At 41.7% G+C, this 14,147-nt stretch overlaps 1 protein-coding gene across 3 annotated transcripts in view; it reads left to right on the top strand.

Moving 5' to 3' along the window:
• Positions 1 to 480: 480 nt before the first annotated feature.
• duox (dual oxidase) overlaps positions 481 to 14,147 on the top strand; it is a 49,540-nt gene continuing 35,873 nt past the window's right edge. Inside the window, exons 1-10 of one of the 3 annotated variants that reach the window (XM_007909018.2) lie at positions 481 to 516; positions 4,508 to 4,635; positions 6,307 to 6,390; positions 7,207 to 7,371; positions 9,578 to 9,765; positions 10,480 to 10,681; positions 11,465 to 11,631; positions 12,356 to 12,416; positions 12,511 to 12,607; positions 13,967 to 14,057. In XM_007909018.2, the coding sequence (XP_007907209.1) occupies positions 4,560 to 4,635; positions 6,307 to 6,390; positions 7,207 to 7,371; positions 9,578 to 9,765; positions 10,480 to 10,681; positions 11,465 to 11,631; positions 12,356 to 12,416; positions 12,511 to 12,607; positions 13,967 to 14,057 (1,131 nt within the window). In that variant the 5' untranslated portion in view covers positions 481 to 516; positions 4,508 to 4,559. Of the gene's footprint in view, positions 517 to 643; positions 666 to 4,056; positions 4,100 to 4,507; positions 4,636 to 6,306; positions 6,391 to 7,206; positions 7,372 to 9,577; positions 9,766 to 10,479; positions 10,682 to 11,464; positions 11,632 to 12,355; positions 12,417 to 12,510; positions 12,608 to 13,966; positions 14,058 to 14,147 lie in introns of those variants that run through there. The other 2 variants (XM_007909009.2, XM_007909028.2) reach the window with 2 other exon arrangements.

The following is a 14,147-nucleotide window of genomic DNA, read 5'->3' as shown; positions in this document are numbered from 1 at the left end:
AATACCTAACATGCATTTATATACATTTATTTGCATTTCTGTAGGGTCCCTCACGCAGGTTAATGTCCCAGAGCGCTTAATCCAACAAAACAATTAATTACATTTAAAAACAAATTAAAATATTCTTTTAAAAACAACACAGAACTGGTCTTCACGTGGAACTTCAAGACATTAAACCATTTATGGGTTGGCCAACCTGACTCCCCTTCTCTGGTCTGTGCAGGGACAAATTGTCCCAGGCAACACGAGGTGTAATTAAACCTAACATTTACCTTTTCTTGGCATCAAGAAAGAAGAAAAAAAAGAGGAAAAATCGAAAAGAACGAAAAAAATGCACTAAAACTCACCTGAGAGACGGGATTTTTTTTTTTTTAAAAAAAAAGAGGGAAATGTGAGGTTGGTATAAGAGAAAATCAAAGAGAATGTCTTTCTCTTACTTCCAATATTGAGAGTGTTGAGATGCATCTGGTCCGCTCTATTTATACCCGCGGTTTTATGGCTCTGGTCCACATATTGGTAAGTTACATAATGAATGTGGGGAGTTTTCCCCTTTTTTTCTGTTCCCATTTCTTCCGGGAAATTATGCAAATGTCTCCCCACCTTCTCCTTGACGCCCCTTTTCGCCCAGACTGTCTGCCCATCTCTCTCACCAACAGCACAGTCAGGTAAGTCGCAGTCTGAACGCTGTCTGCACAGATCTCTTGTCTTTCTCTCTCTCTCTCTCTCTCTGTGAGAGTTTCAGTTGTGAATAATTCTTTTTTCACTTAACTTTCCTCGTTTTTTGTTTTGGTGGTGGTGGTGATGGGGGGAGAAGACAGGAACTAAATTGCACTTCTATCCAGGCGATCTGTTGCTTTTTTTTAAAATTCTCCCCCCCCCCCCCCCCCCAAACCCCCTCCCACCTAATTCCAAAATGTGTGCAAAGTATACTGTGAGTACATTAATGTTAACGACTAAACTTAGGTGGGTGTTGGGGAAGCACTTTACTGTTTCCAAACTTGGTTTAAAAGGAAAAAGGAAAGAAAGAGAGAGAGAGAAAAAATAATAAATGCCTCATTATACACTACAGCATCTTTCAAAGCGCTGGAGGGTAAGGGCGTTTTATACCTCGCCCTGTGTGTGTAACTGGGTGGAACATGTTTCTTAAGGGAAATGCCACTTATTGCACGATTACAGTACATGGACGGTGTTCCTGTCTCTCTCTCTCTCTCTGTGAGTGCTAAGTCACAGGTGTTTCACTGTGCGGTGATGTGCGAGAGTACAGGGAGTACAGGGAGTACAGGGAGGGGAGGTACAGGGGGGGACCGTTATCTTTCTCCCCCACGGAGTGATAGCTACCGGACGGTGGAGTCCAGTCATCCACTGACTACCTCCTGCGCCTGAGACTTGCAGTGAGTACCTGACCATCGGAGCTGCCGAGAGAACTCTGAGCTCAGGAGCAAACTGGGGGAGAAGCTTTACAGCCAAAGCGACTCCCCTCCTGAGACAGACAGACAGACAGACACCCTCTGGTTTGTTGGACTGCACCTCGCGGAGCCTTGAGCCGGAGCCGCCACTGTAGCGCTTCGGGTTTGGGCGACGTTATTCCGCAGGTAAATTTTTACAGGTGTGGGGGGTGGTGGTGGTGAGGGGGGGGGGGTGGGGGGTGGGGGTGTCGCTTACCTGTGCGCTGTCCAGGCCCGGCTCCACCGACAGGAGGCGCTGCTCTCCAAGAACAGGGCGCAAGGCAGGGCGAGTGACTTTGCACAGGTTAAAATAATCATTTCATGTCCTTTTTTTAATATATATATATATAGAGAGAGAGAGATCTAACAGAGCGGGGGTTTAGCCAAGTGTTGAATTAAAAGGTCCTGATCGGCTCGTTGGATGGATTTAAAGCAGAAGTGATCTCTGATTATTCTGAGGAACCCATCTCTGAGTGGAGAGCAGTTTAAAGGTTCATTCCAAGGAATCCGCAAATACGTTCAGATCTCTATAATACGCAGGAATTCGTAAAGGTGGGGGTGGGGGTGGGGGGGGGGGGGGGGGGGATTGCAGGAGTGTGACAGTCGTGGGTATTTTGCAACCTTCGCTCACCAAATGTCATGAGGATTTGAATGGGGGAAGAGGGGGTAAGGAGTAGGGGGGAGGGAGGGAGGGAGGGAGTTTGGGGGCATAATAATTCTTGGCTACATTTAAAAAAAAATCTGCAGTGGAAGGCATAACATTATCTTAAGGAAAAAAATAGTGGGGGGTGGGGGGTGTGGGGGGTTGGAATCACATTCAACCTATAAATCCCAGCAAAATATTTTCGGGTTCAAATACTTCCCCCACCACCCCACCCCCCTCCCCACCCCTCCCCTCCCCACCCACACCCCCACCCACACCCCCACCCACACACACACCCACACACACACACACACACACAAAAAAAGGTGCAAATGCTCGGAAAATGAGTCTAAAACGCAATGCCCCCAAAACGCTTCTCAACGGATAAGACGCCTTACTGCTCAGGAGAGGTCCGCGGATTCCCGAGCGGCGGAGCGGCGCTGCTGCTGCTGCTGCGGTCGGTCGGTGGTGTGGTTTGGTTTGGTTTGCACCGGGAAAGGGGAAGGGCAGGTGAATTCCTCCATGTCAGGAGCCCCATCACATAGCTCGGTTGCCCCCCCGGTTCCCGGCTGCACTGCCCCGCCACGGTCTCCTGCAATCGCCATGGGAAACGGGAGGCGACTTCGCTCTCAAGCTCCTGCTTTGCCCAAGTCCGGCTCATCACCTGTCAAACAGCACAAGCGCTTAATAATAATAATAATAATAATAATAATAATAATAATAATAATAATAATAATAATAATCCTTGCATTTGATATAGCGCTTTTCACGTCGGGAGGACGTCCCAAAGCGCTTCACAGAACACACTGTAAAGTGAATTGACTGTATATTTGTGGGCGAACGCGGCAGCCAATTGCGCACAGCAATGTCCCACAAACAGTCGTAGATTGAAAATGACCCAATTTACTATTGTTTTGGGTTTTGGAGGGATTATTATTAGGCTCTGCGTGGAGTAAGGAAACTTGCCCAAGGTTTCGCCCTCTGCCTGGAATTGAACTCAGGTCTCTCACTTGCAAAGCGAGTGCTCTAAAGGATTCCGCTTGTGTTTAACCCGCACTTAAAAGAGGAACTTAAAGTCCTCTTTTTTTCTCTCTCTCTTGCCTGGCATCACCCCCCCCACACACACACACACTCCACCCCACTCCTACCCCTCTCTCTATCTCTCTCTCTCTCTTTCTTTCTTCCTTTTCTCATGTGCTCTTTCCATTTTTTTTATTGTGTGTGCGTGTGTGTTTGTGTGTTCTCTTTCTTGCCTTCTTTTTTTCTCTCTCTTTAACAGAAAAAAAAACTATGTTTTGGGGTTGTGGTGTTGGTGTCTTTTTTGGGGGGGTGGGGGGGGTTTAACACAATCAGCAATCGGGATCCGAGGCTTCTCTTTTTTTTTGTGTGGGTTCCGTTAATTCAATGCACAGTGAAATAAACACAATTTTAGACCCTCCCCCCCCCCTCTCCACCCCCCACTCCACTCCTTCCCCCCCACCACCCCACCCACTTCTCCCCCAAGGTGATCTGTTATAAAAGACGACAGGCGCCAGTGATTTCTCTCCTTCATGTTTCGTTTCAAATTTATGGAAATATTGCAAATTATTAAAATTATTCTTCCTGTTCTAAGATTACAACAACAACTTGCCCTTACATAGCACCCGCCAGGCAGGGTAGCGTCTCAGAGCGCTTGAAAAACAACAACAGCAACAACAACTTGCATTCGTATAGCGTCCTTTATGCTGGATGTCGGACGGCATCCCAGAGCGCTTACAAAGGTGGTTAGGCTGCTTTATAATAATAATAATATCGCTAATAATAGCGATAGCAATTTTGTCACTGGAATCATACAGGATAGGAAATGATTTATCAAATCAAGTATTTGATGTGTGCCCCTCCCAAAACACTCCCACCCTTTGAAACTTTTTTTTTTCCATTTGGGTTGCCTTTCAAACCACTGACTATTTTCTCTCTCATTGACCGTGCAGGCAAGAAAAAACGGAATACAACAATGTGATTTATCCCAAAGGTTATCCCCAAATTCATTTTTATTGTCAGAATTATTTTCTAACAACCTCCCATGTCCATGTTCGTAAGAAACATCTGCAGCAATTATTGGACTGAGACTGAATTTAATAATAATAATCCTTGCATTTGATACAGCGTCTTATTATGTCATTGAGATGGCTCAAAGCACTTCACAGAATATACTCCCAAGTGGATTGACTGTATATATTGTGGGCGAAATGTCAAAGTAATCGACAATCGGTGCTATTGCAGCTCATCACACTGGGTAACTAAGCTCAGTGTGAGTGAATCACGTTCCCTGCCCATTATTGCCGTTTTAAACATGTTGTTCTAGACTCAGGAATGTATGGTGTTTTCTTATGAGGTCGAGTATGGTTCACTGACTGAGTGAAACTGATTTTCTAACCAGAGCCGAGCTGTACGCAAGAGCTCCATCAACAAAGTGAAGGAGATTTTCAGCAATGGCACGGAGGGAGTTGTGGAAAGCAGTGATTGCAGTGGGCTGGGCTTGCATCGCCCTGCACTTCCCCTTCACCAGTGAGTACTTTCACCAAGATTTTCATTTCTATCAAATCTTCGTATTTCAAGTCGAATTGAGAAAAGAAATGGGGTGTATGTTTTGTTTTAATTGTAAATTTTATTTTAACTATATATCTTTTTAAATAAGCTTGTTACCATTTTCACTGATACAAATTGTGATTTCCTCATCCAAGATAGTGTGTGTGTCTAAGTATGTGTATGTGAGGAGTGGTACCATAATTTGAGCAACGTACCTTTATATTGCAATATTTCCAGAATAAAATACATCCGGATGACATATTTTTGCATTGGTTAATAGTAATAATGGTTCATAACGTTGCATTCAATAAAAGGATTAAATTCATCCCACGATTTTACACAAATGTTCTGCACAAAATTTTATAACAGGAATTCCAATACACAAAATAGCAGTAGGATAGTGAGATAGCATCCAGTAGCTCTTTGTAAGGGCAAGTGGATCAAAGGGTAAATAACAAGCCTATCTTGTGCACCAATACTGTATACCTTAGTGAAGAGGTAGCTAGTGTCCTTGCTCCTCGCTCCCTCCCTTCCCTCCCCTCACCCTGACCATTTCCTCCGTGCTCGGGTCCTGTCCCAACTATCCAGCACCTTGGGACGTCCTCCTGACGTGAAAGGCGCTCTATAAATGAAATCTTGTTGTTGTTGTAGTATCAAATAGTGATGACATAATACTTCTAATAACCAGACGTAGATACACACACTATCTTGATCTAACATTAGCCAAGTAATATTGATGGCCCCAATGTATGGCACCACAATAGTGTTGACATAAAGCTTTTTGGCTCATCATCAACAACAAATAGACACGATCGTACTTGCTTCATTCAGGAACTGTCTAATCCCATTTCCCTATGTTTTAATGCTATTAGAGAGCAAGTTACATTTTTATTAACTTTAAGATTAGCCCCTTTAACCAGTATTAAGTTCCCAGCCCCCAAATACATCCTCTGGGCTGTGGTGTGCTACTTTTACTGCAGTAGCTGGAGGTTTGTTCCAATGGGGACTGTTTTAGGTTTATTTATTTCCCCCAGTTTGCTCCCTTCCTTGAGGCATTTGACTCCTTGAACCTTCTTGAGATATAGTTTCCACAGGTGCTGGGCATCCTCTTGTACCTTGACCAGCAATCATTATTCATGCGTGAGCCTTGACAGTGAATGGGGTGGGGGAGGTGGAGAAGGAAACGACACATCGCAGCTGAAGCCTAACCTGACGTCTACAGCAAAGCATCAGCTACAATACATTCTGCAGAAAATTTCATTCTTACTCTCGAGAATTGAAAAGATGAGAAATCTTTAACTTGTGAATTATCAAATATAATAATAATAATAAAATGAAGGAGAAGAGTCCTTGCATTTGATATAGCATCTTATTACGTCTTCAACACGTCTGAAAGTGCTTCGCAGAATATATTGTAAAGTGAATTGACTATATATTTTGTGGGCTACCATTTCTGCACAGCAGTGTCCCACAAACATTAATTTCTACAATCACCTTTGTAAAAAAATTTGGAGTTGGGCCATCTAAGTGGCTTGTTTTGCATAATCCAATGTATGCCATCTTTTGCACTTTCAACGTTTTAATGCACATTATTAAAATAAGCTTTTCGGGTATTTGCCCTTGTTTGATGGAATATCTTTTTCCACCTAGTTGCTCAAAACAATATTAATTGGGAGGTACAGCGGTATGATGGATGGTACAATAATCTCGCATTTCATAATCGTGGATCAGCAGGTAAATAGATTGTTTTGTTATTTTTCAGTTTTCAATTAATCAACAAAGCTTGAAATGACATTTCCCTTTACCTTTATATTCATATATCCTTCACCTTAAAGTATTTTGACAAGATGTTAGTTTCAGAGAAACCAACATTAAAGTTGAGTTTCACCTAAATAAGTTGCATCTTCCATTACTTATGTTATTGTGTTCCAAGTTATAATCTTCCCTTTTTTTGTACAAAGCCAATCCAAAATTCCATTCTTCTACGCTCGGAAATTTGCAGCAGTTTCCAGAAATCTACTTGTTGTGTGTTTAACCTGTGCCTGCGTCTTTTGTAGTTGAAACAGGTTATAAAAATTATAATTGAACTTGTGTATTTTCCCCTACCCATCAGCGCAATTCTTCCCATTTCATAAAAAAATTGTGTAGTCTGATGACTCAACCGAATTACAATCCATAAATGCATTTCAACCCATCAAACAACTTCGCTGTATAAAGTTAAAGTTGCACTGGACCAACACTTGTAACCAAGCAAAGTTACAATTGATCTTATCAATTGGATCCAATCACTACATGTTGTATTAAATCTGGGAATTTATTTGTAATATTTCTAAACAGGATTCCTTACTAAGAAATCTACCTTACCACTCCTTGTGGTAATCAGCCCACAGGATCTCCACTCCGACCCAATGTGCTTCCAGTTATGGAGTTCGATCAGATGATGGGAATTCTAACAGGATTCCTATCATTAAAAAAATACTGTAAATAATTGCAGTCTATTTTCTGTGTCAATCGATTAAAAGTCACAAGCCTTTTCAATGTTATTTGCAGGTTGCCCTCTTATGCGCTTAATGCCGGCTAGATATGGTGACGGGGTTTATCAAGCGGTGCAGGAACCAGATGTACCAAACGCAAGAGACATTAGCAATATAATATCAAATGGATCATCTGGATTACCATCTCTGCGGAACACTACAGTGTTGAGTGTTTTCTTTGGTAAGCATTGTGGAAAAAAATGTTTGTTTATTCCTTTGCTGGATTTATTGTCCTCATCCAGCTGGCTCTGGCCTCCCTCTTGTCCCCGTCCTCTCTGCCCCACCAGCTGAGCTTTCAGCCAGTCTGCATCCCAGGATACCAAACTATTCTTAGCCTGTAAAACATTTAAAATCATGCAGGACGGTGAAAAATTTTAGTCTTAACTTGGGTGTTGGTTTTCTGTACCTCTGAGAACCAGTTGCCAAATTAAGCCAGAATTTAAGAAGTTGGTCTTACAAGTTGAGACTAGGTGGAATTTCAGACTTACATATCTTGCTGGTTAATATCCTTTATCTGTTTCTCAATCTCTTGAAAAAATATTGCTTTCTTTATGATGTAACTTGGAGTCCTGTAGCTCAGTGGTTAGAGCACTTGCTTTGCAAGCGAGAGACCTGAGTTCAATTCCAGGCAGGGCGAAACCTTGGGCAAGTTTCCTTACTCCACACGCCTAATAATAATCCCTCCAAAAAACCAAAAACAATAATTAAATTGGTCATTTTTCAATCTCCGACTGTTTGTGGGACATTGCTGTGCGCAATTGGCTGCCGCGTTCGCCCACAAATATACAGTCAATTCACTTTACAGTGTGTTCTGTGAAGCGCTTTGGGACGTCCTCCCGACGTGAAAAGCGCTATATCAAATGCGAGGATTGTGGACATGATAATTGTCCTGTAGCTCAGTGGTTAGAGCACTCGCTTTGCAAGTGAGAGACCTGAGTTCAATTCCAGGCAGGGCGAAACCTTGGGCAAATTTCCTTACTCCACACGCCTAATAATAATCCCTCCAAAACTCAAAACAATAATAAATTGGTCATTTTCAATCTACGACTGTTTGTGGGACATTGCTGTGCGCAATTGGCTGCCGCGTTCGCCCACAAATATACAGTCAATTCACTTTACAGTGTGTTCTGTGAAGCGCTTTGGGACGTCCTCCTGACGTGAAAAGCGCTATATCAAATGCAAGGATTATTATTATTATTATATAATTGTAATTCTATATGCGGCCCTGTGGTTCACATTGGAGAGTTAAGATATCATCAAAGTAGCTTTGTGCATCATGTAGCTAATGTTATTTTATAATGTTTATTTGAACTCCTCAGTGTGAGTAATGCCTTTCCTTGCCATCCATCGTTCTTAAGTTTTCTAATTCCTGTTATAGATCTTGGTATTCATTGTTTTTTATCCATGGAACTGTTCTTGGAATGAATCTGAGCAAATGGAAAACATTCAGGAAAGCTTTTTTTGTTCCAGGCAAATAATAATTTGTAAAGCTACTGTTTGCACAACCCATGACCTACTTTGCTGAAACAATAAATACAATACAATACAATAAATAACAATACTTGTATTTGATGTGGGGCTTTTCACATCAGAAAGATTTTTCAAACGGTTTCATGGGATACAGTGTAAAGTTTAGTCACTGTGTATTTTGTGGGCAACTGTGGTAGCTAATTTGCATAGAACATTATCCAGGAAGTGAATTAGTAACGTTATTTAGGGATTGTTGGCAAGCACACGGGGATGGGCTGGGGTGGGGAAAGAAACTTCCTTTTCTTTTCGAATAGTACTATGGGATCATTAACATCCACCTGAGCAGTTACACAGGACCTTGGTTTAACGTCTCATCAAAGGATCGCCCTTCCAACACTGCATCGGAGTGTCAGCCTAGACTATAGGAATTTCAAGTCCCAACCTTCAAATTCAGGGGTGATATTTTTATATACTGAACCAACCTGACAAAACTTACAAGATCATAAAAGTCGTATCTTAAAGCAATTATATTTCTAAGAACATAAGAAACAAAGGAAGGAGGCAACAACAACAACAACAAGATTACATTTGTATAGCGCCTTTCACGTCGGGAGGACATCCGAGGGAGGTAACTTGGTCGATCTAACCTTCCATGGTACCCATGCCAATCCTACCCTACCATGGACTTCAGTCTACTCCCTTCACCAAAGAAACTATTTAACTTGTCATTCAATTCACTGCTGTTTGTTGTTAGTGCAGATTGGCTGCTATGTTTACCTATATAACCATTGCTATGCATCAGATAAACCACATGAACAACTTTGAGACATTTCAATTTCATGATCAACACAAAAATATTTTTTATATTTCAAAGATTACGTTTCTACTTTTTCTTCCCTTATTTCAAACTTCCATAGGATATCATGTAATGTTTGAGATTGTGGATGACAGGAAACCTGGGTGCCCTCCTGAGTTCTTTGATGTTCCGATTCCTCCTGGTGATCCAATATTTGATCCTAATCGAAATGGCAATGTGAGACTTTTATTTCAACGAAGTGCATGGGATAGAAACTCAGGGCGCAGTCCAAACAACCCAAGGATACAGGTAACACAACAACAACAACCAATTACATCTAAAAGTGCCTTTCACACCGGGAGCACATCCCAAGGCGCTGGGCAGTGAGGGATTTGGACCTGAGCTAGGGATTGGGATCAGAAGGGATGGAAGACAGGGAGAGTAAGCATAGGAAAGTGACCGAAGATGTGGTCAAAGAGAAGGATCTTGAGATGGACCTTGACTGAGGCAAGGGAAAGAGCAAGGCAAAAGGACTGGGATGGAGTTGCAAAGGGTGGGAGCAGACTGTCGATGGTGGGGCAGGCCGGGCAGGGGACATGAAGCAATCCGGAGCATGCTGAGCAGAGGTCAAAGGGACAACAATCTAAGCAGAATATAATACAAATGTTCATTTACAACAGAACAATAGTTTGGGTTCTAAAGGATAGGTTATTATCCCAACCCAATTTCACAACCCTTTTTTAAATACACGTCAGAGGTGCTCTGACGTGTATTCAAGAAAAGACTGAAGAAATAGAAATGTTTTACAATTTGAGAGGGGGAGCCTCAAGTCTTCGGGAACGGAAAGTCAAAAGTCAAGAATTTTGGCATTAACTTGTGTAAAACAAAAAGAAGCCCACCTTCATTCCCATAAGCAGAAATCATGTAGGCGAGAATAGAGTGTGTGTGTGTGTGTGTGGGGGGGGGGGGGTGTAAATCACTCCTTGTGAACTGATCGAGCATGTGTTCATTGCCTTATTGCAGATGAATCAGGTAACCGCATGGATCGATGGAAGCTCTATTTATGGGTCTTCCCACTCATGGTGCGACGAATTGCGAAGCTTCTCTGATGGGAAGCTGGCCTCTGGTTCCAAGCCATTACTGCCCAAGCCAAGTACAGGGAAGTTGCCCATGTGGAACCACCCTGACCCATCAACCGGTGACACTGGGCTGCAAGGATTTTATGGCAAGTGTATAAATGCTTCGTAGCTTGTTTGTTAATGAAACAACCAGTGGATTATTTTAACAACAACAACAAGATTCCATTTATAGAGCGCCTTTCACGTCGGGAGGACGTCCCAAAGCGCTGGACAGTTGAGTCAGGACCCGAACAGGGGGGAAATGGTCAGGCTGAGGGGAGGGAAGGGAGGGAGCGAGGAGGGGGGGAAATGGTCAGGGTGAGGGGAGGGAAGGGAGGGGGTGAGGAGAGGGTAGAGAGTTGAGAGGGGAGCTGAAGGCACGGTCAAAGAGAAAGGTCTTGAGACCGGCCTTGAAGGAGGAAAGTCAATCACTGGAGGATATTGTTTTTGAGACAACTATTGCTAAGTGGGACTGGGAAATGTGTTGATTTGAACATCATTTTGCAATAAAATGCAAGAAGCCAAGCACAACTCAAATGGGAGGAAGTGAGAAAGTGGCCAGAACATTTACTAGTTCATAGTATTTCCATAATTTGAGCTGGAATTTAGAATGGATAAATGCCGAAGGGCATACACAGTCATTTGCAGCCTCTGACACCTTTAGATATTCATGGTTTCTCCAGCCAAGCAAACTAAATAGGTTCCAGTTGTGCTAGAACTCACTAGTAAATATTACATGTGTTCACGTGTTGGTGGGAGGTGAGAGATCGCGGTTTGATAGGTTGTTTTGCCACTGATTTTATCGCACGTATTCTCTTGTAACGTAATGCATTCCAGTTGGCTTCCTGCAAATATCATTTGTAAATCAGAAATTTAAAATTATGTGACAGATTTCGGAAATACAAGGGCGAACGAAAATCCTTTCATTATGGCTGTGAACATTATCTGGTTCCGGTACCACAATCACTTGGCTGCGAAGCTGAAAGAAAAGCAGCCCACCTGGTCAGATGAAGATTTGTTCCAGAATGCCAGGAAGAGGGTGATTGCAACATTACAGGTAAATTGCTGTATGGAATCAGCACAAATAAGGGAAAATACAAGGGTAAAAAATTGCAACACGTGATCTGGGAGTCATCATATCATTAAATGCAGTTCATTGACAAGAAGAGCAAAATTCAATTGCCATCATTGCCAACTTCAGGTCCAACTCTTCTGATAGAATAGGGGTGGGGGAGGGGCAACGAGATCCACTAACCTCAGTAATCACATTTATCATTAATGTGATAATCATAGTGATATTAACACATCAGATGTGGCCCCTTACTTTTGTAAGGTTATGTGCTTGTAGAAATCCCTGAATTTCTACTGCTGGTTCCATTAAAGGAGATCTGGATCAGATTTTGTTTTAATGCTAATTCTCCATGCTAAAAGAACAAAAATGTCTGACTTCCCAGTCAGCAGATCACCAAAATGTCATTTCCTATTTTCTGTACGTGCTTATAGCAGGAAGTAAAGTTGACAACCATTGGAAGTAAGCCATTTCAGCATGGAAAGATAGCTGTGTGCATGCGCAAGGAATGGGGTGTATATGCAACCACATTATAAGCAAATTCATGTGATAGTGAAGCACATTATAATAGAGTTTTATTGTAAAAGGGTAAAGGGAAACATCATGGAATTATAGTTACATTCAATGGTGGAAGAGTTAGCATCATCTTGAGTTTGATGGACGGAATGAGTCTTTCTGTGCTGTAATTCCTGTAATTCTTTTTTCTCTTCAGAACATTGCATTATACGAGTGGTTGCCCGCATACCTGGGAACAAATGTATCTAATTATAATGGTAACAAAATAGTTATTTTTAATTACTGAATATTTTATCTGATTCACGAGTATGAAATTCAGAACTGTTCAAATTTCTTTCCTGGGATTCACAGGATACAAGAAGTTTGTGGACCCTGGCATCTCACCAGGGTTTCAGGCTGCGGCAATGAGGTTTGGTGCTACAATGGTTCCACCAGGAGTCTACATGAGGTAACAGGAACCAAAACAACCACTAGTATGTTAGTGGGTAACTAAAAGTTTGAGCGTTAACCAGATTGACAACAACAGCAACAAATTACATTTGTATATAGTAAAACTTGCATAAGTCTGATGTGTATAAATCGTACATCTGCCCAAATCCCATTCAAGAGTTTATATTCTATGCAAGTTTGACATAGCTCATACTCATATTTACATAAGTCAAATTAAATGTATGGTTCCAACTGATATGACGTATGTGAGGTTTACTTTAGTGTCTTTCATGTTAACAGATTGATGTCATGAAAAGCCAAATATTGAGACGAAGTTACTTTGTTGAAATACATTCTCCCTTATTTTGTAATCTAGGATTGATGGATCCAACATTAACATGTTATTAGAACATGTGGTTAAAGTTTTATGGTTGATTCTGGGGGTATTGATGTCAGTGTTTGATGTGGTGAGGATGGTCTCAATCACTGGGCAATACTAAATCTTGAACAGAACCAATCTGGAGAAGGGGGATCACAAGCAAACTTCAAATGAATAAGCCCCTTTGGTCCATTTGATTCTAAAATAATGCATCCATTATCCTGGTCTCAATTATACTTCCTGATAACCCTGTTCCAGCTCTTGATTACCCTCTATGTAAAGAATTATTCCTGTATATTTGTCTTAAACTCACAATCGTGAAGATCTAGTATATTTTCTGGCCAAAGCAGTGGTAATCCACCTCGTTCTCCAGAAACTAGAGCAGTCCAATACCAAGCAAAGGTTTTGCAAGAATCCAACCTGTGCAATGTCAGAGGGACATGGCTGGGTTAATAGGCTTATGCAAGTGTTGTCCCATTTGTTTGAATGCCGTACTGAAGCTGTGTGGAAGAAATGGGCCTCATAGGTCTCATGACTGTTGCCTCTTCGAATTCCATGCGTTCTTATCTTCCCTGCTGACAATATCGCCTCTCCTTTGTGCAAATGAGTGTTAGGCATCAAATGGTTCTGTCCTTGAGATTGCACCAATGATCAAAGAGTCCTGAATTGCAATGTGCTGTAATTTCTCACAGTCTCATCCTCAAGGCCATTGTTTCAAAATTTAAAACTGTGCAGAATTTTTTAAATTGTTCAATTCAGTCTTCACTTGGAAAACTGTATTTTTAGAATTGTGGACTTAATGCTCCCATGTCAAGGCTGACTTTAACATTTTTGCAAAGTTCTGCACAATCTTATCTTTTAAGATAATGATCTTCTGGCTATGACCATGAGAAATTTGAGCTTCTGAAGTGGGTACTGAGTAAGTTAAAAGTGTTTCTGACATCTGAATTTCAGCTTAATGTTGAACATACTTGAGTGCCTTGCTTTTCCTCACTCCAGGAACAAGACATGTTCATTCCGAAACAACATGGGTCCCAACAAAAGTAAAACTCTAGCACTTAGGGTATGCAACAACTACTGGAAGAGACAGGTAAAGAGTTAAAATTGCCACAATTTTAAAAGTATTTCTTATGAAGAGGTATGCGTACAAATGATTAGAATTCTGTGACATGGCAGTGCA

Source organism: Callorhinchus milii, unplaced genomic scaffold (assembly GCF_018977255.1).
Source record: "Callorhinchus milii isolate IMCB2004 unplaced genomic scaffold, IMCB_Cmil_1.0 Scaffold22, whole genome shotgun sequence".
In the NCBI taxonomy this organism is placed as follows: Eukaryota; Metazoa; Chordata; class Chondrichthyes; order Chimaeriformes; family Callorhinchidae; genus Callorhinchus; species Callorhinchus milii.
The sequence above is the reverse complement of the archived record's forward strand: the minus strand, read 5'-3'. Positions and strand labels throughout refer to the sequence as shown.